The sequence below is a fragment of the Aedes aegypti genome, chromosome 3 (assembly GCF_002204515.2).
Source record: "Aedes aegypti strain LVP_AGWG chromosome 3, AaegL5.0 Primary Assembly, whole genome shotgun sequence".
Classification (NCBI taxonomy): Eukaryota; Metazoa; Arthropoda; class Insecta; order Diptera; family Culicidae; genus Aedes; species Aedes aegypti.
Genome location: NC_035109.1, coordinates 51,835,096 through 51,862,892, shown reverse-complemented (window position 1 = coordinate 51,862,892; position 27,797 = coordinate 51,835,096). Strand labels below are relative to the sequence as shown.

The following is a 27,797-nucleotide window of genomic DNA, read 5'->3' as shown; positions in this document are numbered from 1 at the left end:
AGAGCTGGTGTTCCCCAAGGCAGCATTTTGGGACCAATATTATACAATATTTTCACATCTGACTTACCTGAGTTACCTCAGGGATGTCAAAAATCTTTGTTTGCGGATGACACAGGCCTCTCCGCCAAAGGACGAAGCCTGCGTGTCATCTGTAGTCGATTGCAAAAAAGTTTGGATATTTTTTCTTCATACTTGCAAAAATGGAAGATTTCTCCTAATGCTTCCAAAACTCAACTAATAATATTCCCACATAAACCAAAAGCTCTTTATTTGAAACCTTCAAGTAGACATGTTGTCACGATGAGAGGGGTTCCAATAAATTGGTCAGATGAAGTTAAGTATCTAGGACTCATGCTAGATAAGAATTTAACTTTCAAAAATCACATTGAGGGCATTCAAGCCAAATGTAACAAATATGTAAAATGTCTCTATCCCCTTATTAATAGAAAATCAAAACTTTGTCTTAAGAACAAGCTTTTGATATTCAAACAAATTTTCAGGCCAGCCATGTTGTATGCTGTACCAATATGGACTAGATGTTGTAATACCAGGAAGAAAGCTCTGCAGAGAATTCAAAATAAAATATTGAAAATGATTCTGAGGCTTCCTCCCTGGTATAGTACCAATGAGTTACATAGGATATCCAATGTTGAAACATTGGAACAAATGTCAAATAAAATAATCAATAATTTCAGGCAAAAATCGTTACAATCTTCTATTGCCACGATTAATGCGTTATATGTGTGCAACTCTGGAATACCGCTAGTAATCACCCAACATGCAGCGTCTGTGGCGGACCGAGTTCCGTCGCCGAACACCTATTGCTGACTGACTGGGGCAAGTCAGCGTATTGAGGATGTGCGTCAATACGGCCAGCCAGTAACCGTTTAGACTGGCCCACATTATAGACTGGTCCATTTTACAGAATGACTTATACCCCACATTCTCCCTCTTCTCTAAAAAAAACCTCGTAGATACTCCTTTGTTGAAATTTTATTCCTCGAATTTGTCAACTAGGAATTGCAACAACTAACATAAGTATTATTTTTATATTCTCTGCTCACGAAAACTCCAAGAATAGTGGTTATCTGCCTGAGACCACCTGACTTTAGAGATCTCTGAGTAGACCCCAGCTGAGACTTCGGTGAACACAAGACCTGTACTCTGTGTTTTTGTCGCATCCTGTGAAGTCCTCTGTAGCGACCTTCAAATATAAGCGCAGCGATAACTAACAACAACAGAATCTTCAACTTTTAAACACAGTTTATGAACTAGCATACCCATCGTTTTCAGTTACTCCTGATATTTATCATTCATGCATAGACAAAATTCTATCATTCGGTAAAAAAAAGAAACACGTGGTTTTGTCTTTCGGTTAAAAAGCTTTCCCATTATTTATATTCAGCTGGATTCAGTTTGCTGTAACGACTACGAGCGTACAACCACCATCGAGCTCCAAAGTAAAAATAAAACGATAATATAGTAAAAACCTGGGAGGGAGAAACCGATACAAAATTTCTGTACGTCATAGTGAGCCGGGATTCCGCTGTCACGAACTGTCACTGTGAGCCCAGATCTCAAACATTGGACTAACATGGAAAAAGCGCGTAACTGATTAAAACACATTTTCGCATCTCATCAAAAGTGACAAAAATCGAATGAAAATCAATTCATGCACATAATGAAAGTAATGTCACGTGAGCACCTTTCAATCTGATTCAATATAAAGCATTGAAAAACGCATCGTTTTACTTTTTCCAATGAAAATGAATATTCAGTGCATAGAAAGCTGTGGCCCTTTTTCCATGTTTGTCAGGAAAGATCGAAAGTACACAACAAAAGAAAACTAGCGAATTTACCGAAGCCTGCCTTGATTATTATTGGCAAGCTGGAGTTATCTTGCAGTTCAAACAAACGTTGTTTTATATTTCGTGTGTAGTATCTGTGCCTCCCTCCCGGGTAAAAACAAACGTTACTACTTCTATAAAAAGCACATTCTTAGTGTTATCCTAGATAATCTTTCATGGCCTATCACTAGACGTAAATATTGACTTTTTTTTTAGGCAAAATGCATCTAAATCATGTTCTCCGTTTTTGTCAACATCAGAAAACAATCGTTTGAAGAACAGTCAAACGCCATTCTAATTATTTTGAGATCACCAATATTGTTCTGTGCATTCGTTAAACAACATACTCTAAAAGGATGGTTGGCTTAAAATATATTTTATTATTATTGCGTGGTCGTCCACAACATAACATCCTCTCAGTAAATGATCATCCCGAACAACGTGCTATTTTTTTAATCAACACAACTGTGTCTTTTGCTTTGATAACACCCCTACTAAGCATGGTCGTCCCGAACAAAATGCTTTATTTTGCGTGGTTATCCCGATCAACACGTTTTTTTTGTGTGTTTTCCTTACACAACTTCCTCTCAATGCATGGTCGTCCCGAGCAACATGCCTTATTTTGCGTGGTCATTTCGATCAACACGCTTTTATTTTTTTTTGTGTTTCCTTACACAACTTCCTCTAAACTCATGGTCGTCTCGAACAACATGCCTTATTTTGCGTGGTCATCCCGATCAACACGCTTTTTTTTTGTGTTTTCCTTACACAACTTCCTCTCAATGCATGGTCGTCCCGAGCAACATGCCTTATTTTGCGTGATCATTTCGATCAACACGCTTTATTTTGTGTTTTCCTTACACAACTTCTCAATGCATGGTCGTCCCGAGCAACATGCCTTATTTTGCGTGGTCATCCCGATCAACACACTTTATTTTGTGTTTTCCTTACACAACTTCTCAATGCATGGTCGTCCCGAGCAACATGCCTTATTTTGCATGGTCATCCCGATCAACACGCTTTTTTTGTGTTTTCCTTACACAAATTCCTCTCAATGCATGGTCGTCCCGAGCAACATGCTTTATTTTGCGTGGTCATCCCGATCAACACGCTTTATTTTGTGTTTTCCTTACACAACTTCTCAATGCATGGTCGTCCCGAGCAACATGCCTTATTTTGCGTGGTCATTCCGATCAACACGCTCTTTTTTTGGTGTTTTCCTTACACAACTTCCTCCCAATAAAAAAAGAAAATGCTTATTCCTTCTCGCGACCAAGACGCTTTTGTCTGTTCATCATACAAGATCTATTCAAACCACAAGCCATTCGTAGGTCAGCATAACTGTTTACAATTTAAAATTATTTACACATTTATAACTTCACTCCGCAACATATTTTATTTAACCTTTAAAATTTTTCATCATTCAAACGATCTTTCATTTGAACAACACTTTGAAGATTCTTTGAAGAAGCAACATTTTGCGAATGGTATCATCGAACGAAAATCAAAACAGTACACATACTTTCCAGGCTCATCAAGTCTTCAAGATGTTCTTCTTTATTTCTGGCGTTACGTCCCCACTGGGACAGATTCTGCTTCTCAGCTTAGTGTTCATATGAGCACTTCCACAGTTATTAACTGAGAGCTTACTATGCCAATGACCATTTTTGCATGTGTATATCGTGTGGCAGGTAGGATGATACTTTATGCCCTGAAAAGTCGAGAAAATTTCCAACCCGAATGATCCTCGACTGGTGGGATTCGAACCCCCGACCCTCAGCTTGGTCTTGCTGAATAGCTGCGCGTTTACCGCTACGGCTATCGAGGCCCCCAAGTTGCCCCGGCTATCTTCAAGATTTTATAGGTCATAAAAAAAAATCGGAAAATATTCTTAAAATGCGTTATAAGGGGGTGGACGGGTGTTGAAAATGGTCGTTGTTGGTGTTCTGAAATTTGAAATTCGAGCTGAATATTTTTTTCTGTTCGGAAAAGTAACAGCTCCATTTGATTTACATTGCTGGTGCTACCGACGTTACGTAATCGGCTCTACTTATCAACTGCGTACTGCTCTAGTAGTTTTAGTAGCGAAATCATTCCTTGGCCGTTTTTTTAGACCTATCCTTTTGCACAATACTTGTGGAAAGTGTCTATAAAAAAATGTTAACTATTGATTTTAAGAACATAAGTTTCTGCCATGCTGCACTGTGCAGTACACTGCTTATCCCATCTCGATGCAGCAAAAATTTATGCAAGCAATTCACCGAAAATATCACGAGCGACTCCCTTTGAACTGCAAATTAGCATATACACTCACACTCAGTTTATGTAGCACGATGTATCATCTAACATTAACAATGCAGCTCGGTTGCATGTGACAATCTATCGCAAAATATCAATTATCTAAAATACTAAATCGTAATTCACAGATGCATCGCGAAATGCTTTAAAAAGCAAGTTGCTAATGGAATCTGGCCACTCAGGCCTGCACACACACGGAGCCACAAATCAACCTAACATTGACTTATTTCGACTCAATTCGGCTCTTTCGGGGGATAACCTTAACTGGCATAGCTCTCAGTAGGTAATTTTCGTTTGACAACAGCGAAAAAACATTCAGTGCATAAAAAAGTACCCTTCGTTAATTTTCGAAGTGTCCGTAATAGACAACTTAAATTTAGGTAAACTCGAAAGAAGCCAAATTTGGCTTAGTCCACCGACATTCGACGCTGGGTCGGTGCATCTCACTCTGTTTTCGACAATATTGCTGTTGCGAAAAAGGCAAAATAACCCAACTGCAGATAAAAATTAAATACAGCTTGCTCAAATTTGAGTATTAAAGTAAGAACTTATATATTTTTTGGGTAGTCTGATTTCTCCGTGTGCAGTTCCTCCGCAAAACATACTCACAAAACTACTGATCAAAGTAGGGGAAGGGGTGGTAAAATGAACACCTTAAGGAAATCATCTTGTTTCTGATAGAAAAACGAGAAATTTGTATAATTCTATCGCACAACATCAGAAATAGGGATGTAATCTATAGCAGCAACATAGATTCAGACTAAAATAAATACATTTTCACATATTTTCATCGCTTTCAAAACGTGGTGCAAATGTTCATTTTACCTGCACTATGTAGGTAAAATGAACAGCGGTTGGTGGTAAAATGAACACCATGCAAAAAACGTGAGCAAAACAATTATTTCTGCAAATTTTCATTGCCTCACCGAAAATACATCCATTAATGATTGTAACCCATTCAAAAATAATTTTAAAGGTATCAGATTTTACATCATATCATAACGATATTTACCGCACTGAAAAAACCTCAAGTCTTCCGAGGTAAAAGTTACATCAGTTCTAATTTTCAAACGTAATTTTCTAAAATCTTAGTTTTCGTTGATATTTTTACTTCAATTGACCTACGTATCAACTCGAACACTCAGATTTATGCTCTAAATCGTCCGTGCGTGATAAAATTCATCGAAATTTGTTTTTTCTCGGTAAAAGGCACGGTGTTCATTTTACCACCCCTGTTCATTTTACCACCACTTCCCCTATCTGTATTTGTGACGCACGAGCACTCACATACGCTCGTCATAAAGTTTGTTTTTGGGTTTCTCTTAAAAACTTGCATATGCTTTCCAGATTCATCAAATACATATGGAAATTTAATGCAATTTGAAAAATTTACACGCAGATTCTGGGTATTTTTAGGACAGAGTGCATATTTTTGTTTTTGAATTTCACAACCACAAACCCAGACAATTGAGCGTAGTAACCACTTTTCGTTTTTCCGATCAGTTTGTTAAACTCCTTGAAAAAGAAATGCCGCTCGTTTGTAGAAAACAGACGACCACCTCCAACAACCACAGAAAACAGATTCATATACGAGGCAAAACTAAGCCATAAACGTTCAGCGGTAATAAAAAAAAGAGAGCTTACCTTCATCATCACATTTCTGTCATTCCTGGCGCTATAGCCACTCACCACACCAGACACCAACCATCCACTACCATTCCAATTCCACACAATGATCCGAGCATTGACACAAAAAAAACACTAACACAGGTACACACTGCTTCCAACATTCGGATCCATTTTGCATTTCACTTTTCACTTTTCGATCGCACCGAACAAGACTTTTGACAACACACAAAAAAAACTTCAATTCGCCTACATGCCGGGTGATTGCAGACAGTTTCGTCAATTTTACTCAATTAAAACCTGGCAGGATCGCCAATGTGCAACTCTGGAATACCGCTAGTAATCACCCAACATGCAGCGTCTGTGGCGGACCGAGTTCCGTCGCCGAACACCTATTGCTGACTGACTGGGGCAAGTCAGCGTATTGAGGATGTGCGTCAATACGGCCAGCCAGTAACCGTTTAGACTGGCCCACATTATAGACTGGTCCATTTTACAGAATGACTTATACCCCACAATATGTTTAGGTTAAGTTAGGTTAAGTATATTAAAAACTTTTTTTTTTCTCTTATAAGCAGGTGAAATCAACTCACCTGTAAAAATCTGAACTGCTACGGCAAATGAAATGTAATATGTTGTTAACAAAATGTTAATAAAATCTTAGATTTGTTTTACCAAATTAGGATGATAGTGTTGTCTAATAACACAGAACACCTAGATATAAGAAATAATGAATGTAATGTTTGGAATGATACTAATAAAGAAATTAAAAAAAAAAAAAAAAACTGGGACAGGCAAAAATTGGGCCAACTTTGGAATGCTGTAACTTTGACAAAAATTGACCGATTTCAATTCTTTAAGAAGTAATGGACGGGTCAACTAATCTAGTTTTGAGGTGCATCCACGGAGATGAACTATGACCACCGGATACCGGTGATAATCCGGATTTCCGGAAGCATGTCTTATGCAGTAAACTTATGACGTGTTTTTAGCAAAGGTCTCGGCTAAAAAATCAAAATTTTACTACACATGAAGATAGAAGATCTAATTCTGAAGCGATTGGTGCGCCAAGTATTAATATTGGTCCAGAAACAACCAATATATGGCCATTTCCCCGGAATCGGTGCCGGTAGTGGATCCGAATTGGGATCAAACAATTTATTCACTCAAAATATGTCGCGCAATATTGTTTTCTCCCTAGCTTATCATAAAATACCCTATTATAAGTTGAAAATGAGTCTTGTACAGATTTGGCCACTCATGGCGCCGCCCAGTGCCCCGGGGGAACCTTGCATAGGGGACATTTCGATTTTGACACCAAAGCATATCATGCGACGGCTCATTCTTCATGTCTTGTCGTAAATAGGGCAACTGTAGACTCAAAATGGATAGTTGACTACAGTGACTACTTCCGGGACCACCGGATGTTCCAGAGGGAACCTGTAATTAGGGACAATTGATATTGAACTCCAATACATATCGTGCGACAGTTCATTTTTCATGTCTCGTGCTAAATAGGGCTATTGTAGACCTTAAGTGGATATTTGACTACAGTGGCCACTTTTGTGACCACCGGATATCCCTGAGGGAGGCTGTGATGTCTTCAATGACAGATTCCCCCGGGAAATTCCGGTGGTCCCAAAAGTGATAGGTTCCTTAGGGAACTATAGGAGGTCCCCAAAGTGGCCATTCTAGTTAAATATCCATTTTCGGTCTAAATTTGACCTATTCATGACTAAACATGAAGAATGAGCCGTTGCACGATGAGTATTGGAGCACAATTCCAATTGTCCCTAATCATAGGTTCCCAAGGGGACACCCGGTAGTCCCAAAAGTGGCCAATTCAATTAAATTCCCATTTTGATTCTACAGTTATTTTATTTACGACAAGGCATGAAGAAAGAGCCGTCGCATGATATGTTTTGGTAAAAAAACAGAAATGTCCCCCATGACAAGTTCCTCCGGGAAATTCCGGTAGTCCCAAAATTGGCCACTGTAGTCAATTATCCATTTTAGGTCTACAATAGCCCTATTTAGCACGAGACATGAAAAATGAACTGTCGCACGATATGTTCATTTCATTTATTTAGTTAACATCTATACAGATAACACTGAATCAACAATTTCACGCCACAATACTCGGTTCGTGGCCGCATCTCTCCATCTTCGGTTCTGCCCCACGCTCGCCAAATCGATACGCACTTGATCCGCCCACCTAGCTCGCTGCGCTCCACGCCTTCTTGTACCAACCGGATCCGAAGCGAATACCATCTTTGCAGGGTTGCTGTCCGGCATTCTTGCAACATGCCCTGCCCATCGTATCCTTCCAGCTTTGGCCACCTTCTGGATACTGGGTTCGCCGTAGAGTTGGGCGAGCTCGTGGTTCATCCTTCGCCGCCACACACCGTTTTCCTGCACACCGCCGAAGATCGTCCTAAGCACCCGACGTTCGAAGACTCCAAGTGCTTGCAAGTCCTCCTCGAGCATCGTCCACATTTCATGCCCGTAGAGGACTACCGGCCTTATGAGCGTTTTGTACATGGTACATTTGGTGCGGGCGTGAATCTTTTTTGACCGCAGCTTCTTCTGGAGGCCATAGTAGGCCCGACTTCCACTGATGATGCGCCTCCGTATTTCACGGCTAACGTTATTGTCAGCCGTCAGCAAGGATCCAAAGTAGACGAACTCGTCGACCACCTCGAAAGTATCCCCGTCTATCGTAACACTGCTACCTAGGCGAGCCCTGTCGCGCTCGGCCCCACCAGCTAGCATGTACTTTGTCTTGGCCGCATTCACCACCAGCCCAACTTTTGCTGCCTCGCGTTTCAGGCGGGTGTACAGGTCTGCCACCTTTTCAAATGTTCGGCCGACGATGTCCATATCATCCGCGAAGCAAACAAATTGACTGGATCTCGTAAAAATCGTACCCCGGCAGTTAAGCCCGGCTCTCCGCATAACACCTTCTAGCGCAATATTGAACAACAGGCACGAAAGTCCATCACCTTGTCGTAGTCCCCGGTGGGATCCAAACGAACTGGAGTGTTCGCCTGAAACCTTCACACAATTTTGCACACCTTCCATCGTCGCTCTTATCAGTCTCGTGAGCTTCCCGGGAAAGCTGTTCTCGTCCATGATTTTCCATAGCTCTACGCGGTCGATACTGTCGTATGCCGCCTTGAAATCGATGAAAAGGTGATGCGTTGGGACCTGGTATTCACGACATTTTTGGAGGATTTGCCGTACAGTAAAGATCTGGTCCGTTGTCGATCGGCCGTCAACGAAGCCGGCTTGATAACTTCCCACGAACTCGTTTACTACAGGTGACAGACGACGGAAGATGATCTGGGATAATACTTTGTAGGCCGCATTTAGAATGGTGATCGCTCGAAAGTTCTCACAATCTAACTTGTCGCCTTTCTTGTAGATAGGGCAGATTACCCCTTCCTTCCACTCCTCCGGTAGCTGTTCTGTTTCCCAGATTGTTCCTATCAGCCGGTGCAGACAAATGGCCAGCCTTTCCGGACCCATCTTTATGAGTTCAGCTCCGATACCATCCTTACCAGCAGCTTTATTGTTCTTGAGCTGGTGAATGGCATCCTTAACCTCCCTCAAAGTGGGGGCTGGTTGGTTTCCATCTTCCGCAGTACTGACGAAGGCGTTTCCTCCGTTGTCCCGTCCTTCATTGCCTGTGCTCTCAGCACCATTCAGGTGCTCGTCGAAGTGCTGCTTCCACCTTTCGATCACCTCACGCTCGTCCGTCAGAATGCTCCCATCCTTATCCCTGCACATCTTGGCTCGCGGCACGAAGCCGTTGCGGGATGCGTTGAGCTTCTGATAGAACCTACGCGTTTCCTGAGACCGGCACAGCTGTTCCATCTCCTCGCACTCCGTCTCATCCAGGCGGCGTTTTTTCTCCCGAAAGAGGCGGGTCTGCTGTTGCCGTTTCCGTTTATAGCGTTCCACGTTCTGCCGGGTCCCTTGCTGCAGCATGACCGCCCGCGCTGCATTCTTCTCCTTCAAAACCTCCTGGCACTCCTCGTCGAACCAATCGTTCCGTCGACTCCGTCCTACGTACCCGACGTTGCTCTCAGCTGCATCGTTGATGGCTGCTTTTACTGTTCTCCAGCAGTCCTCAAGAGGGGCTTCGTCCAGCTCACCCTCTTCCGGTAATGCAGCCTCGAGTTGCTGCGCGTATGCCGCTGCGACATCCGGTTGCTTGAGCCGCTCTAGGTCATACCGGGGCGGCCATCGGTACCGTACGTTGTTAACGACGGAGAGTTTTGGGCGCAGTTTGACCATCACCAGATAGTGGTCAGAGTCGATGTTAGCGCCACGATAGGTCCTGACGTCGATAATGTCGGAGAAGTGCCGACCATCAATCAGAACGTGGTCGATTTGCGATTCTGTCTGCTGTGGTGATCTCCAGGTGTATCGGTACGGAAGGCTGTGCTGGAAGTAGGTGCTACGAATGGCCATATTTTTGGAGGCGGCAAAATCAATTAGTCGTAGGCCGTTTTCGTTCGTCAGCCGGTGGGCGCTAAACTTTCCAATCGTCGGTCTGAATTCCTCCTCCTGGCCAACCTGAGCGTTTAGATCTCCTATGATGATTTTGACGTCGTGGCTTGGGCAGCTGTCGTACTCGCGTTAGAGCTGCGCGTAAAAAGCGTCTTTATCATCATCAGTGCTTCCGGAGTGAGGGCTGTGCACGTTTATTATGCTGAAGTTGAAGAACCGGCCTTTGATCCTCAACTTGCACATTCTCTCATTGATCGGCCACCACCCGATCACGCGCCTCTGCATATCACCTATCACTATAAAAGCTGTTCCCAGCTCATGTGTATTGCCGCAGCTCTGGTAGATGGTATGGTTACCTCTAAACGTTCGCACCATTGATCCCTTCCAACACACTTCCTGCATCGCTACGATGCCGAATCCACGGTCCTTCAGCAAGTCGGCGAGTATGCGTGTGCTCCCGATGAAGTTGAGAGACTTACAGTTCCACGTACCGAGCTTCCAATCGCTAGTCCCTTTACGTCGCTGTGGTCTTCGCCGATTGTCCCGGTTCGTATTCTCTCGTTGATTATTCGTTGCTTGATTTTTTTACGGCTGGCTTGCAGGGCCTGACACCAACCCCCTAGATTTCCGGAGGACCATTCCCCCTAAATGTTCGGAGGACCATAGTGCGCAGTTTAGCTTAGAGTCCTTCTCTGGCACTCGGACGATGATCAGCCGCCCCTGACATGGGGAACAGACGCTGTTGTGAGCCGCTCCTAACATGGAGTACAGACGCTCAAGGTTTGCACAAGCAAAAGCAAAAGCAAACACCCCCTTCCCTGTCAGCATACGACCAAAGTTCCCACCGGGAATTGGTTACCCGATCTTCCCTAAGGTTACTCGTACCCCGGCCAGTACCGCGAGGAGGTAGGGATAGGAGTTGCTGGGCAAGAGGCTAAGGACCGCACAAAGGGGTCTATTTTATTCCTTCAGGTACGCGAGGTACCAATGGTACGCCATGCCCAGCCATTTACCAACCGTCACACGATATGTATTGGAGTTCCATTTCAATTGTCCCTAATTATAGGTTCCCTCGGGGACATCCGGTGGTCCCGGAAGTAGTCACTGTAGTCAACTATCCATTTTGAGTCTACAGTTGCCCTATTTACGACAAGACATGAAGAATGAGCCGTCGCATGATATGCTTTGGTGTCAAAATCGAAATGTCCCCTATGCAAGGTTCCCCCGGGGCACTGGGCGGCGCCATGAGTGGCCAAATCTGTACAAGACTCATTTTCAACTTATAATAGGGTATTTTATGATAAGATAGGGAGAAAACAATATTGCGCGACATATTTTGAGTGAATAAATTGTTGATCCCAATTCGGATCCACTACCGGCACCGATTCCGGGGAAATGGCCATATATTGGTTGTTTCTGGACCAATATTAATACTTGGCGCACCAATCGCTTCAGAATTAGATCTTCTATATTCATGTGTAGTAAAACTTTGATTTTTTAGCCGAGACCTTTGCTAAAAACACGTCATAATTTTACTGCATAAGACATGCTTCCGGAAATCCGGATTATCACCGGTATCCGGTGGTCATAGTTCATCTCCGTGGATGCACCTCAAAACTAGATTAGTTGACCCGTCCATTACTTCTTAAAGAATTGAAATCGGTCAATTTTTGCCAAAGTTACAGCATTCCAAAGTTGGCCCAATTTTTGCCTGTCCCAGTTATTTTGACAACCCCCTGTATATCAAATATTCCATCATTTGCGATACTTTAAAAATGGGGAGGGTACAAAAAAGGGGGGAGGGCTCCCTGCAAATCTTATTACAACTCTTCATATTGTATTTAAAGTTGAAAACATTATATGGCACATGAATTCCCCTGTCCTGAATATAAAACACTGTGTCGGTTTATTGATTAGATTAGATTTTTAAATAAAAAATGCGAAAAGTTCAAGTATATTTTAAAAATGACCTGGGGCAGACACGAACATTCTGAAAACGCCATTATTTTTGTTTATTTTTATACTTTCAAGCCCGGGGTGTCCGGTCTCTGTGCATTCATATCGACATTTTTTGTCGAACAGTGTAATTGTCGTAACTTTATACACTTCAGAGTGGTTAACGAACTGGCCCATCTGATATGCACCCTTCTTTATTTAATTGGCGGTTCTTCCGAGTTTTACCGTCCTCAGCATTTTTGCCAATATGTGTATAGCCGAGAATAACAGAATACCTCCTTCTTTTGATTGCTTATCGTTCTTTCTCGTTCACCATCCAGCCACTGAAGACTATTATAGCACCTATTTAAACTGCACCACTTTTCGGGGAAACGGGTCATTCGAGGAAAAGGGTCATTCGAGGAACCGACATTCGGAGAAACGACATTCGGGGAAAAGTAGCACAATCACTTCGATGACTCTGAACGCAATATTTGATGTCTTTTCGTTTTAATTTGCCGCAATAAATTTTGACGTCCAATCAATTCTCACAAGACGTGCCATTAAAATGATAATTAGGGGTACCGGGGGCAGTATGGACACCCGAGGCAGATTGGACACCCCCTGTATCTTTGCATAAGCGAATACTTTTACACTTTAAATGCAAACAATATTTCAGTTGCTTGTCGGAGGTGTAAATTATCCACTAAAATTTCAGAAAAAATGTTCAAAACATTGATTTTAAATAGAAAAATTGAGCATGTTTTTATTTGGTTCGAAAATTATAACATTCACACCTCACCAAATAAGGTTTCAGAGGCAAATGACTGCAAGTTGACCGATAATGTAGCTCTTGATTGAATCTTGAATTATTTATGCTATATTCAAAAATATACTAGATTTTTTTCTGGTACTTTAAGACATTGAAAAACTTATATAAAAAATTCTTATACTGTTGGGGCAATATGGACACCGGGTGACAAAGTAGAGCTGACATTTCAAAGAGAAAAAAAAATAACTTCAATTACAAAATTATCCAAAAATATTTAGCATTCAATGCAATGATTATGAAGCGGAACCACAAATCAGTAGAAAATCGTCAATTCTTGATTAAAACTAACCTGGAGGCAATATTGAAAGCATCTCTACGAAAAATGTCGTAAATTGGTTTTAATCATGTTTTTAGCGGCACAGTGACCTGTCACTATGGTTTCCTGAATATGAACTTCATTTTTCGAGGTTTTGAGAACGATCGCGGGACAATTTTCCTATAAACATTAGGGTGTCCATACTGCCCCATGGGGGTGTCCACTTTGCCCCGCTAGCTTGATGGCGACTACCAAATATAAGCTTTTTTTAAACCTATTTTTGAAAACAAAATATTTTTTTCCCAATTATGCAACCATGTTTAACAAATGCTTAAGAACTCTAAAAAGCATACTGCACATAAAAAAACAGTATAATATTCATGTCCTCACAGTCAAAATAGGCAAATTCCTTAAGCTGTCCATACTGCCCCGTGTCCCCCTACTTTAGAACCAAACACATGATCTCCTTTCGAGATTTGCTGGAAAAAATATTATTTCAATCACAATTGTGCAAGTCTGTTTTTTTAAGTTTTGCTACAAACATTTTCTTACAAAAATGTGTTGTTTATTTAAGTTATGTGCTTTTTTAGCGTTGTTAGAGCCTTAAACATTTTAAACGAAAAATAATCTGCTCTCGTATATAGGCTATTTTTGCGTTATGCTGCAATAATTGATTTATGGATAAGAGCTTTTAATATTTTGCAAATAAATTCCCCCTTCTTCACTAAGTAATTTTTATCAAATGTTACGCCCAAACTGGGGCAGAGCTTGATCTGCAGCGAAATATTCTTTATTAATAACTGTGAATTTTCTTTACCAATTTACTATTTTCAAATATGTATATCACAACCAGGTCAAAGATACTCTTTGTTCTGGGATGTGGAGAAAATTATTATTCCGAAAAGATCATCCACCATACCCGTCACTAGTTTTATTTAGTAATGCTCTGTAAAGTCACTACAATTTTTGACATTCATAGGTTGGAATTTCTCTGAACAACCACCACGCTTATTGAGAACCTACGAAAAGCTTCACCTCGGTTAAAGCTTCGAAAATGCCGATATTCATTCTAAGTCAATCATTATGCCAAACGACCATTATGCCAAACGACTTTATGCCAAACGACTTTATGCCAAACAGGGTACAATCAACACGTACAGTTCTTGAGAACAAACCATTTTTTTTTTGTTAAGGCTACCATATTTCCATGGAATGAAAATAAATCTTTTTAGTTGACCTATAATTAGTTAGGTATATCTGCATCAAAATCTATGCTTAGAATGTGTTAGATTTTGATTAAATTATGTATATCTTCAAAATGTGTACACCAAAAATATTTTTCGAAGATTTGCCTTTTTTTATCAGAAACTCCGCAATTTTATGAAAATTCAAATGCAGAGCTCTGCCCTTCAAAAATATTGCATGGTTTTTATTAGTAATCCTTTATAAGAGAGATTCGCGGAAGCTGCCATTTCTGTCAAAGTGTGAGCCAATCGAGCAGCGAGAGCTGTCAAAGTGTGAGCCAAACGAAAATGCGTTATGTTTGTTTTGAACTTTTCTTGAGGAGTAATGTAATCAGCTTGAAATTATTTCGGTAAAAGTTAATTTTGCATGAAGCAAAAATATGAAATATTTTTCATTTTTAAATTTTTGTCAATGCGATTTTTAGTTGTCGATTTTCTCGACTGTTTATTAGTTTGAATATGTAGCTCAAAGATCTATAACAAAACAAAATACACTTTTTAGCAATGAGGAAGTCATGTCCGTGTTACAATATTATTCTCGACGCCGAGCAAAATCAGCACTGTTGGTCTGTTGCCAAATCATTCCATTTTATTCCGCTTATCTCTCTATAAAGGATCACTAGTTTTTATTAAATATGCATCGCATATAGGCCTGTGCGCCGAAATATTTTTAATCGGCGGCGGCGTGAGAGTATATTTGCACTGGCGGCGGCGACGGAGGTACATCAGCGTGGATACAATTGACCATAAAACAAAATCGACAATATAAATTATAAAATCGTATGTGCACAAATACAGTTATAAAAAAATTGAAATCCCATATGTCTCTTACCATCCATATGATTTAAATAGAGATCTGTAAAATTTTCAGCCATTTTGAGAATTCTTACAAAAAATAGGTAAAAATTTTATATGAAAAAATGTCCTAATTTCAACACTAATAAAACAATCATTTTAATGTTGATTAAGATACATAACGCAAACTTATTATTCAAGCTTTTATGAGAAAAGTGTTAGAATAAATAATCGAATTCTGTGTAAAATTTTGTTTTGGGGTTTTTGTAGGAAAGCCAGTTAGCCGTAGCGGTAAACGTACAGCTATTCAGAAAAACCAAGCTAAGGGTCATGGATTCGATTCATACTGGTCGGAGATCTTTCCGTAATGGGAATTTTCTGGACTCCCCAGTATCACACGAAGTACATATACAAAAATGGTCAATCGGCAAAGGAAACTCTTAGTTAATAACTGTGCAAGTGCTTATAAAAACACCAATCTGAGAAGCAGGCTTTGCCCTAGTTGGGACTTAACATAAAAAAAGAAGAGTTAACTGGACTTTCCACTGAAAGCATTTATTTTGGCGTTTATTTGAAATTCGCCTTATCGTTGATCCATATCTGTAGAATCATTTATAGTATCCTACAACTATGAATCACAGTTTCCCGTAATAACATCGATGTTTTATTTTTTTAGTCAGATAATTGTATAAAATTCTGTCTTGAAGCTATATAGATTACTCTAGCAAAATCCAACATCAAAGAAAAAGCAAATTGATATTCTTGCGTTACGTTGCATTGTGTGATAGCGGAGTATTTCGTAAATTGCATTCAGAAAAACTGTCATGGTATCAACTTTACCTCTCTTACTCTAATTACCCATGGAAAACTATTTTGAAGGCAATAGTTTTCCAATCGGAAGTCAGAGATAAAAATACACGTCAACTTCCATTGCTGACCACACCCATCTTCTTCGTTACGACGAAGGGAAAGAATATTGATGGTGTGACACCCTTTCGAAGAGTTGCCAATTCAAAAGAACACTGAAATTTAGTTAGGAGATTCCAGAAGTTTTCCTTGGTAAAATGTCTGCAGAATTTGTTTGAATCATTTTTGCATAAATCTCGACAAAAAATAAAAAATTTCTTGGAATCCTTTTTTAGCATATTCTTTTAATAATATCCGGGTAAGCTCTAAAAGTAGTGTCTGAAAAGATGCTTGAAAAAATCACGGGAGAACTTGGAGAAATCCTCCAAGGATTATATGCAGGAATTTTCTCAGGTATTGCTGGAGGATTAAAAAAACTGATTCAACCCCTGACGTAATTCAACAAAAACCTTGCAAAATTCTAGCAGGCAACGTATGTACAAAATATTTAAAGAATACCTTGTAAGAATTCCGGGAGAATTTATCGCAGAAATCCCTGAAGAAACTCTAAAACACTAAAGAAATGTATTGAATTGTTGCTGAGAAAATACAGTTCTGAACGTACGAACGTTTTGACATATTCCGGCAGTAATCTGTGGCAGGACTCCATAAGCAACAGCTTAGAGGAAAACATTTAGAAAAATATCTAGAGGAAATCTTGCATGCACCTTTGATAGAATTAATGTGTATGTGTATTCATGAATCCTCATTGTTGTTGTCATTTTAAGACAATTTCACACATGGTACAATATGCGATATTTTTCTCATGCATTTGGAAGGTGAATGGAATCTTCTTCTTCTTTCTGGCGTTACGTCCCCACTGGGACAGAGCCTGCTTCTCAGCTTAGTGTTCTTATGAGCACTTCCACAGTTATTAGCTGAGAGCTTACTATGCCAATGATCATTTTTGCATGCGTATATCGTGTGGCAGATACGAAGATACTCTATGCCCTGGGAAGTCGAGAAAATTTCCAACCCGAAAAGATCCTCGACCGGTGGGATTCGAACCCACGACCCTCAGCTTGGTCTTGCTGAATAGCTGCGCGTTTACCGCTACGGCTAGCTGGGCCCCATGTGAATGGAATCTCTGAACAGATTTCTGCATGAATCATAGAAACATAGTTGAAGAATTGCTAGGAAGAACTCCTACAATTGTTCATAGTACATTGGTTTAAAAATCCTAATTAAACTTCTTAAAATAATTCTTGAAGAATTTACCAGAGTGATTTCAAGAAGTAGGTAAGACTGTTAGACTGTTTACGAAGAAATTAATCGAGAAATTCGTTAAAAACTCAATAATAATCCTTAGACGATTTTACATGGAAAAAGTTAAAGTGATGCTAGGCAAAATACCTAAAGAAATTTGTGAATGTTTATCCTTCACATTTTCTTGGAAGCATTCCTAAAGAAATATTTGTTGAATCCATGAAGATATTCCTAGAAGAATCTGTTGGTAGTTTTCCAAAGATTCCTAGAGGTATTTCTGGATGATTTCCTTCCAATCCTCGAAGAAAATCAAGTATTCTATATCATTAGAAAACTCTGCAGAAAGTCAAAACACAAGAGACCTCTGGAGGAATCCCACGATGTTTTAATTGAAGGTTCTTCGTGGTTGATTGTGGATAAATGCCTTGAAGCATGTATTGAGCAGTTCCTGGGGAAATTCTTGAATATGTGTATGTAGAAAATCATAAATGAATTTATGTAAAAATCCTTGAAGATTGTTCTTTCAATTTTTGTGAGAATTCCTTCATAATTTGCATTGAGAAATGCATGTTTATTCAGCAACAGTTAATAGATTGCATTTGAAATGAATAAATGAATTGCTGATGAACTTTATAAAGGAATACAAAGAATAATTATTAATTATTAATGAAGAGAAATCTGAAAACATATGCATGAAGTCCGGACAAATTTTAAGCACTCATACGAGAAATGACCTTCACCGTGAGATCTTTGAAAATCATTGAATTCCTAAAAAACGCCCCAAAAATGTTTGAAGCAATTTATGAAGAAATTACTGGAGGAATCTATAAAACACGTTTAAAAATCCTCGAAAGAATTCCTTGAAAAAAAAACATCTTAGTATCAACTCGGAGGAATTTTCGAAGGAACAACCAGAAAGGAACGAGAATTTTTTGAATAAAATCGAGGAATTCTAGAAGAACTAAATGTTTGGAAATGGACCTGGTTGAACCCCAGGAAATACTTCTCAACAAGTTCACACTCCAGAAAGTATCCTCAAGAGAATTTCAGATATGATTTTCGATGCGATCCGTAGAAGAACTCCTGAGGGGTTCACTGGATAATGTCCTGGAGAACTTCTTAGAGAAATCGCTTGGCTTATTTATGTACGATTTCCTATAAGAATTCCGTATGCAATATGCTTAACCTAAATATGTTCTTGGGTACTTATTTCAATATTATTAAATTTTTCGAGTTATTTAATATCATTTAACATTTATCGGCGTGACGTTGATCGGCGTATGGCACGCCGCCGAAGCATCAAACGGCGTCGGCGTAGCATGAAATAGATCGACGGCGGTGCACAGGTCTAATCACATAGCTACATTATAGGGGCCCAGAAAGCTGTAGCGGTAAACGCGCAGCTATTCAGCAAGACCAAGTTGAGGGACGTAGGTTCACAGCTTCAGCGGGCTGATTTCGTTTGCAAATGAATAAAGTGCGTGAACCAGTGTTGCCTAGTATAATTTTACCGTTTCTCCATTCTTTCAGAAATCCTTATGCATAATCAAGCCGGACGTAGTGAAAGCCCGAGGGAAGATTACCTGCGACATCGCGGATATCATACGTGCGGACGACTACAAAATCCAGTATAGTACACCGGTGCGAACGACTCACAGTTACACCCTAAAGCGAAGCGATTTCGCCCGGGCCAAATGTTGGACCGAGTCGCGCTACCGATGGACCGGTATCATTTACGGAATCCGAGAAGACCCGGAGCTCTCCGGACGCCGTAGTTGGAACAAGGAAAACTCCCTCAACATACTGATGATGGGATTCGACTCGCTCAGTCGAAACGCCTTCATTCGCAAGCTGCCCAAGGCGTACAAGTACCTCACAAAATATCTGAAGGCAGATGTCCTGCAAGGGTACAACATTGTGGGGGATGGAACACCCCAAGCGTTAATTCCTCTGATGACGGGGTTCACCGAACTGGAACTTCCAGAAACACGCAAGCGAATGAAGAACTCCGAGTTCGTCAACGTCTACCCGCTGCTTTGGGACGAGTACGAACGGTACGGCTATGTCACGTCGTTCAACGAAGACGTGCCGCAAATCGGAACCTTCTCCTACCGTTTGAACGGGTTCGATACTCAACCGACTGATCATTACATGCGCACGTACTACCTGGCCATCGAGAGCCAACTGAGCTACTACAAAAGACTGTGCGCCGGTGCGCAACCTCGTCACAAGGTGATGCTGGACTACACCAAAGAGTTTATGATAAGCTACCCCACCAATCCTCGATTCGTGTTCAGCTTCCACGGTGAGCTGTCGCACGATTCGATCAACCTGGTCGGAGTGGCCGATACGGATCTCACCAACTGGTTGGTGGAGCTCAAACAGCTCGGCGTGCTGAACAACACCATACTGATCATGATGTCCGACCATGGGAACCGGTTTGCCGAGGTGCGGAATACTCTGCAAGGCAAACAGGAGGAGCGGTTACCGTTTTTCAGCTTTACGTTTCCCGACTGGTTCAAGCGGCAGTACTCGGAGCTGTATCGGAATTTCAGGAGCAATCTTCACAAGCTGACGACGCCGTTCGATGTGCACGAGACGCTGCAGGACATTTTGAGTGAGTATTTCCCAACTGTTATTTCTTCTTGTCCTTACGAGTTCACTGGTAACTAATCTGTGGTTTCTCTAGAATTTCCTACTGGCACTCACCTATCATGAAATCCCCGAAGATCACCTTTTGCAGCTATTAACCCATATCCGCCCAGCGTCCTAAAAATAGAACAAAGGCCCCGAACATCCAATGTTCTATAAATAGGACAGTACTTATAGTGTAATGTCAAATTCGTTTTTGTTCAGTTCCAACCTAGGTTCGCACTAGTTCCAACCTAACTGCTGTCAAAACGTTTTTTTATTCGCTCAGGTTGGACCTAGTTTCGCACTAGTTCCAACCCCAAAACCGATAGGTTCGCACTGTGATAAATCACGGTTTCATGACTGGGTTCACCAATACAGCTTCATACGAATTGTCATGTTTGTAATAACAACAACAGTTTTCAGTACAAATCAACAAAAAAAACATCTAAAATGCACTTGCGGATACGCTCGCTGCTTCTGCGGTCGAATTATTAAGCCTGGTTTACTGCTGACAACTAACTTCTTGGCCTATCTTAATGCATGAAAAATTCCGGCAAGGAATCGACCAAGAAAACGGGAACGGTTGTAGAAAATTTATGAAAGGTATCAGCGACAATTTTCATGAGCGATTCCTTTTCAGCAGCAAATCAGAATCTATATCAGATTCTGACCTGGATTTCAAAAATGTGTTTTTATCAGTTATTTTGGAAAAATAGATAATTAAGCGAGAGCATGTGAGCAATTTTGTGAACGACGTGGTGGAGAACTACACGCATGAAAAGGTAGTACCGTAATCCGGGGTCAAATTGATAATTGACAAGAAGACAGTACCGCGTGATGGCACACACACCAACACACCGTTTGACAGATGAACCTGAACACGTTTTTTTTTATTCTTATGTCAGGTTAAAGTTAACCCAGGTTTAAAAACGAAAACGACATAAATATCTTGAAAATAAAGAGGTTTAGGAGAAAACTGTCTTGTGCAAAGTTGATCATAGGACTGCTGACTTCCACTTGGTAAATGTTTTAATTCAAAATTAACTCACCAGGTGGCGCACAGACTCCAACTTATTGTTGGACTGTTATTGGGCGTACAAATATTTGCTTCGTTTGTATCTCAGTCCAGCGAAGATATACAAAGTTGGTGTCTTTGACAAAGTTGATCAAATAAAAGAGATCTATACGCCTAAAAGTCCAGAAAACACAAGATGGCTCTAGTGGTCGTACATTTGATTTGTTTATATCTTAATTCAGTGATGAGATGCAAAGTTGGTGTCTTCGACAAATGTGTTCTAAATAAGATCTCTTCGCCCAAAAACTTATTAGGACGATCTTCGGCGGTCTGCAGGAGAACGGCATGTGGTGGCGAATGATATACCACAAGCTGTGTATAGCTGTGGCTAAAGCTCCACGCCTTCTTGTACCGACCGTATTCGAAGCGAACACCACCTTTGCAGGGTTGCTGTCCGGCATTCTTGCAACATGCCCTGCCCATCGTATCCTTCCAGCTTTGGCCACCTTCTCGAGCATCGTTTACGTTTCATGCCCGTAGAAGACTACCGGCCTTATGAGCGTTTTGTACATGATACATTTGGTGCGGGTGTGAATCTCTTTTGACCGCAGCTTCTTGTGGAGGCCATAGTAGGCCCGACTTCCACTAATGATGCGCCTCCGTATTTCACGGCTAACGTTATTGTCAGCCAAGCATGGGAAACATTCACTCGAATATTGCATTTCTCTCGCTCACATCCACAAGCGGTCAAGAGCGAGATTGTCGTTTCTCCGACCAAGCTGAGTGTTTCAATTTCCAATGCGCTTTCTTCTTGATCGCCGAGCGACAAGTTAGACAAAAACGGGAACAGAATGATTCACTACCGACTCCTTGTGCCGAAGGCATCCGATTGCTGTAGCGAATGATTCTTTACCTTCCGATTCCGCACGAGCGGCATTCGTATTTGAGAGCTGAAAAGCGTTCACTGACTGGTAATACACAAGGCGAAATGTTTCAGTGAACGCAAAATCTGTACATTTCACAGGAAGCTTTCAGTGATCGAATGGCGAACGCGTTCTTTCGTGTCTCCAATTTAAGAGAGGATAGGTGCTCTCTCCGCTCTGTACATCTTTTCATTTTCGGTTTATCTCAATCGCTTACGGTTCGTCGGGATTGCGCTCACCCTAGTAGCGTTCGGCAGTCATTGAACATTCGGTGGCAGCAGATACTTTGCAGATATTTTATCGGTAGCGTTCGGGTGAGTGAGTGAATTTCCCCATGCTTGTTGTCAGCTGTCAGCAAGGATCCAAGCTCAACGAACTCGTCGACCACCTCGAACGTATCCCCGTCTATCGTTACACTGCTACCTAGGCGAGCCCAGTCGCGCTCGGCCTCACCACCTAACATGTACTTTGTCTTGGTTGCATTCACCACCAGTCCAACTTTTGCTGCCTCGCGTTTCAGGCGGGTTAAGAATCTGCCACCTTTTGAAATGTTCGGCAGACAATGTCCATATCACTATAGGTGGCTATAGGGGCTTACTATAGGTGACAGACGACGGAAGATGATCTGGGATAATACTTTGTAGGCCGCGTTTAGAATGGTGATCGCTCGAAAGTTCTCACAATCTAACTTGTCGCCTTTCTTATAGATGGGGCATTTTACCCCTTCCTTCCACTCCTTCGGTAGCTGTTGTTTCCCAGATTGTGCCTATCAGCCGGTGCAGACAAATGGCCAGCCTCTCCGGGCTCATCTTTATGAGTTCAGCTCCGATACCATCCTTACCAGCAGCCTTATAGTTCTTGAGTTGGTTAACAGCATCCTTAACCTCTCTCAAAGTGGGGCTGGTTGGTTTCCATCCTCCGCAGTACCGACGAAGGCATTTCCTCCGTTGTCCTGACCTTCATTGTCTGTGCTCTCAGCGCCATTCAGGTGTTCGTCGAAGTGCTGCTTCCACCTTTCAATCATCTCACGCTCGTCCGTCAAAATGCTCCCTTCCTTATCCCTACACATCTCGGCTCGCGGCTAGCCGTTGCGGGACGCGTTGAGCTGTTTCATCTCCTCGCACTCCGTCTCCACCAGGCGGCGTTTTTTTTTTGCTCCCGAAAGAGGCGGGTCTGCTGTTGCCGTTTCCGTCTATAACGCTCCACGTTCTGCAGGGTCCCGTACTGCTGCAGCATGACCGCCCGCGCTGCGTTCTTCTCCTCCAGAATCTGCCTACATTCCTCGTCAAACCAATCGTTCCATCGACTCCGTCCCACGTACCCGACGTTGCTCTCAGCTGCATTGTTGATGGCTGCCTTCACTGTTCTCCAGCAGTCCTCAAGAGGGGCTTCATCCAGCTCACCCTTTTCCGGTAATGCAGCCTCGAGGATGGATTTCAACCTTCCTTCATCAAAGCGTGCTCTGCGTCTTTAGCTGAAACAGCAGCTCTTCTGTTCAACCGTTCTCTTGCTGAAAGTGTTTTTCCAGCCAAATGGAAGGAGGCTCTTATTACACCGATCCACAAATCCGGCAACGTCCATGATGTCAAAAACTACAGGGGAATTTCTATACTCAGTTGTCTACCGAAAGTTTTTGAAAGCATGCTGCTAGATTTTCTGTATCCTGCGGTCCGACACATTATTACTGAAGATCAGCATGGGTTTGTCAGAAAGCGATCTACAACTACGAACCTAATGAGCTACGTGTCGACACTGATCGATAAGATAGAAAAACGATAGCAAATCGATGCAGTCTACGTAGATTTTACTAAAGCCTTCGATAGAGTTCCTCATCAGCTAGCAGTTGAAAAATTCCAGCGAATGGGTTTCCCCGATTGGTTGACAAAATGGGTTTTGGCGTACCTCATCAACCGTTCAGCATCAGTGCGACTTAGAACAACGCTTTCAGATCCATTCGAGATTACTTCCGGCGTCCCGCAGGGCAGCCATCTTGGGCCGCTTCTGTTCATACTATTTGTGAATGACCTCTGCAGCGAGTTGAAGTCATTGAAGGTGATGTACGCAGATGATCTGAAGATTTTACGAGTAATCAATTCGCCTGTGGACTGTTGCGCCTTACAGATGGACATTGATAAGATCCTAGATTGGTGTTCAAGAAATGGGATGGATGTCAACATCGCGAAATGTAATGTTATCACCTTCACGCGGAAACGTTCACCGACGGTTTTTGAATATTCAATGCATGGTGCCACGATTGAACGAGTTAGACTGGTCAAGGATCTGGGTATCTCGCTTGACTGTAAGCTCCGTTTTGTCGAGCAGATTTCGTCAGTGATAGCAAAGGCTTACGCGGTTCTTGGAATTATCAGACGCAACACTAAAGATTTCAGAGACGTGTACTGCTTTAAGGCTTTATATATATATCACTTGTTCGCAGCATTTTGGAATATGGAGTTATAGTTTGGGCCCCGTATCACTCTGTACACATCAATCGACTTGAACGAGTTCAAAAAAGTTTTATTAGATATGCACTCCAGAGACTACCTTGGCGAAATAGGATGCTGCTGCCGCCATACGAGCATCGCTGTGCACTCGTCGACTTACCTACACTACGCAACAGGAGAACTCTTCTAAAGCAGCTTTTCATTTTTGATCTGCTCGAAAATAACATCGACTGCTCTGGTCTGTTAGGCAAATTAAGTTTTAACACCCCTGTGAGGCTCCTACGGAGGACTGCACTATTCCGACACGCTGCTCATCGAACGTTATATGGGCAAAATAATCCGCTTGATGTATGCTGTGAAATGTTTAATAATGTGTATCACTTGTACGATTTTAACATAGCTAAGGAAACATTTAGATTAAGGATTCTACGGAATTGAAGTCTGTGCGATGTATTTTTATTTAAATCGAAGACCAAATAAATCAAAAAAATCGATTTGTGATTCTGTTTGCTGTGGTGATCTCCAGGTGTATCGGTATGGAAGGCTGTGCTGGACTTAGGTGCTACGAATGGTCATATTCTTGGAGGCGGCAAAATCAATTAGTCATAAGCCGTTTTCGTTCGTCAGCCGGTGGGCGCTGAACTTTCCAATAGTCGATTTGAACTCCTCCTCCTGGCCAACCTGAGCGTTTAGATCTCCTATGATGATTTTGACGTCATGGCTTGGGCAGCTGTCGTACTTGCGTTCGAGCTGCGCGTAAAAAGCGTCTTTATCATCATCAGTGCTTCCGGAGTGAGGGCTGTGCACGTTTATTATGCTGAAGTTGAAGAACCGACATTTGTGCCTCAACTTGCACATTCTCTCATTAATCGGCCATCACCCGATCACGCCCCTCTGCATATCACCCATCACTATAGAAGCTGTTCCCAGCTCGTGTGTGTTGCCGCAGCTTTGGTAGATGGTATGTGTAGTGTCCGGCACATTCAAAACTAATGGCTCAATCAGCCGAATTGCAACAGAAGCAATTCCATCGCAACTTCATCGCTCGAAACACTTTACAAGACTGACGTGTCATTCGCCTTTTCCCGTTTGCTTAGGTTTTCATTGTTACTGGAACTATATGCCCTTCTGCTTATTTGATATCTTCTATAGTACCCCTCTCAATCCCTACAGTATGGTTATCTCTGAACGTTCGCACCATTGATCCCTTCCAACACACTTCCTGCAACGCTACGATGCCGAATCCGCGGTCCTTCAGCACGTCGGTGAGTATGCGTGCGCGCCCGATGCTGTTGAGAGATTTACAGTTCCACGTACCGAGCTTCCAATCGCTAGTCCCCCTTTACGTCGCTGTGGTCTTCGCCGATTGTCCCGGTTCGTATTCTCTCGTTGATTATTCGTTGCTTGATTTTTTTTACGGCTGGCTTACAGGGCCTGACACCAACCCCTTAGATTTCCGGAGGATCATAGTGCGCAGTTTAGCTTAGAGTCCTTCTCTGGCACTCGGACGATGAACAGCCGCCCAGAACAGACGCTGTTGTGAGCCGCTCCTAACATGGAGTACAGACGCTCCAGGTTTGCAGAAGCAAGAGCAAAAGCATACTGTCAGCATACGACCAGAGTTCCCACCACGGTTAGTTACCAGATCTTCTCTAAGGTTACTCGTGTCCCGGCCAGTACCACGAGGAGGTAGGGATATGAGTTGCTGGGAGAGAGGCTAAGAACCGCACAAAGGGGTCTATTTTATTCCTGCAGGTACGCGAGGTACCAATGGTACGCCATGCCTAGCCATTTGCCATGCCAAATTACTATGGGAATTGCGAAGAATTTGTACATCATCTTGTTCTGCACAATCTCACGATCCACTCAGTTTGCCTTTTTCAACGATAAGATGTCGAGTACCAACAACTCTTATCCATAGATTCAAATAGCTAAATTTCGTTTCGTAGCATCAAACAATGTAACTTACTTTCTCTCTTCCAGATCTTCAAACGCTGCGTTCGAAGCAGCGTCCGGCCCACACCCGAGCCCTATCGCTGTTCGACGACATCCCGCAGAACCGGTCCTGTGCGGATGCGTACATCGAACCGCACTGGTGCGCCTGCCTCAATTGGGAAACCATCGAGGACACCGCCTCGGAGGAGGTATTCCGGGCGGCGATGGCCACCGTCGATTTCATCAACAAGTACACGGAACGGCACCGAGGGCTGTGCGCGACGCTCAGCCTAGACGAAATCAAGTGGGCCGCAAAGCTGTCGCCCCACGACGATCTGGTCCGATTCAAGAAGAACAAAGATACCGACGGATTTCTGGGCGATTTCAGCTCCAGCGGGACGAAGATCGTCCACGACATGTACCAGGTCAAGCTGGTTACCAACCCAGGGAAGGCCATTTACGAAGCCAGTGTACTGCACGATATTACCAGCAATCAGTATCGAGTCAAGTTGAGCGATATATCTCGAATTAACAAATACGGAACCCAAGCCAACTGTATATATGATAAGGACCCGGAAGTGCGAAAGTACTGCTACTGTAAGAATTAGTTAGTAAGGCTCAGCCCGATGGTAATGAATTATCGGGTCGTTTTCTCTCAAGTCAATGTTAGCTTAAGGAAGAAAAGGGGGTTTAACTTCATTTGAAACTTTTGAATCTCAAAGAGACTTATTTGCAGTGAAGGCGTTATTTTTTGTTTTCGTTTGGCACAAAGTGGCAAGCACATGAACTGAAACTAAAGTTAATGGAAGAAGGTTTTACGAGACTCGTCTAGTTTATATTATAACTGTACCAATGTAAGAGAATCTCTCAGAATGAACAAAACGGTAATGGTACTACCGTTCCGGAACAACAAAGTTAACCAAAAAAAGTCAGACATCTTAGTCTGATCTTATCAATCACTTTCTAGTAGTTTTCTCGGATTTTTTTTCAGTTAGTAGTGTACAGTTCTTTTTTTTGTTTTAGAAGTCGTTGCCATGCGATGCAAGGTAAGTGTACGAGAGCAAAGATCAAAGCATTTTCTGATACTCTGATTTGAACTCCATGAATGTTGAATAAAAATAAAAACGTTTTCAGAAAAAGGATTTTTCTTTCGCTTCGAAAAAGATTCGTTTTCATCTAGGCCATTAAACATTGCAGGATACTGACATGGTATTGTGCCACGCGCTACTGACCATTGCATAAAACCTTCGCATATCGTTTCGGTCCATGCTATCTTTTGCTATCGCATTTTTTTTCCATGTTGGGTTGGGGATAAGGTACAGTGGGGGAAGTGTATCAGTGGGGTAAGTGGATCATTTGTCCATATTGAGCATAAATACTTGAATA

At 42.1% G+C, this 27,797-nt stretch overlaps 1 protein-coding gene across 2 annotated transcripts in view; it reads left to right on the top strand.

The window, feature by feature from the left end:
• The window catches only part of LOC5573983, a 47,916-nt gene extending 20,366 nt beyond the window's left edge, over window positions 1–27,550 (top strand). For both annotated transcript variants that reach the window (XM_021850315.1, XM_021850316.1), the window contains exons 4-5: window positions 18,991–20,077; window positions 26,460–27,550. In XM_021850315.1, coding sequence (XP_021706007.1) covers window positions 18,991–20,077; window positions 26,460–27,019 — 1,647 coding nt within the window. In that variant the 3' untranslated portion in view covers window positions 27,020–27,550. The remainder of the gene's footprint in view (window positions 1–18,990; window positions 20,078–26,459) is intronic.
• The last annotated feature ends 247 nt before the right edge of the window (window positions 27,551–27,797 follow it).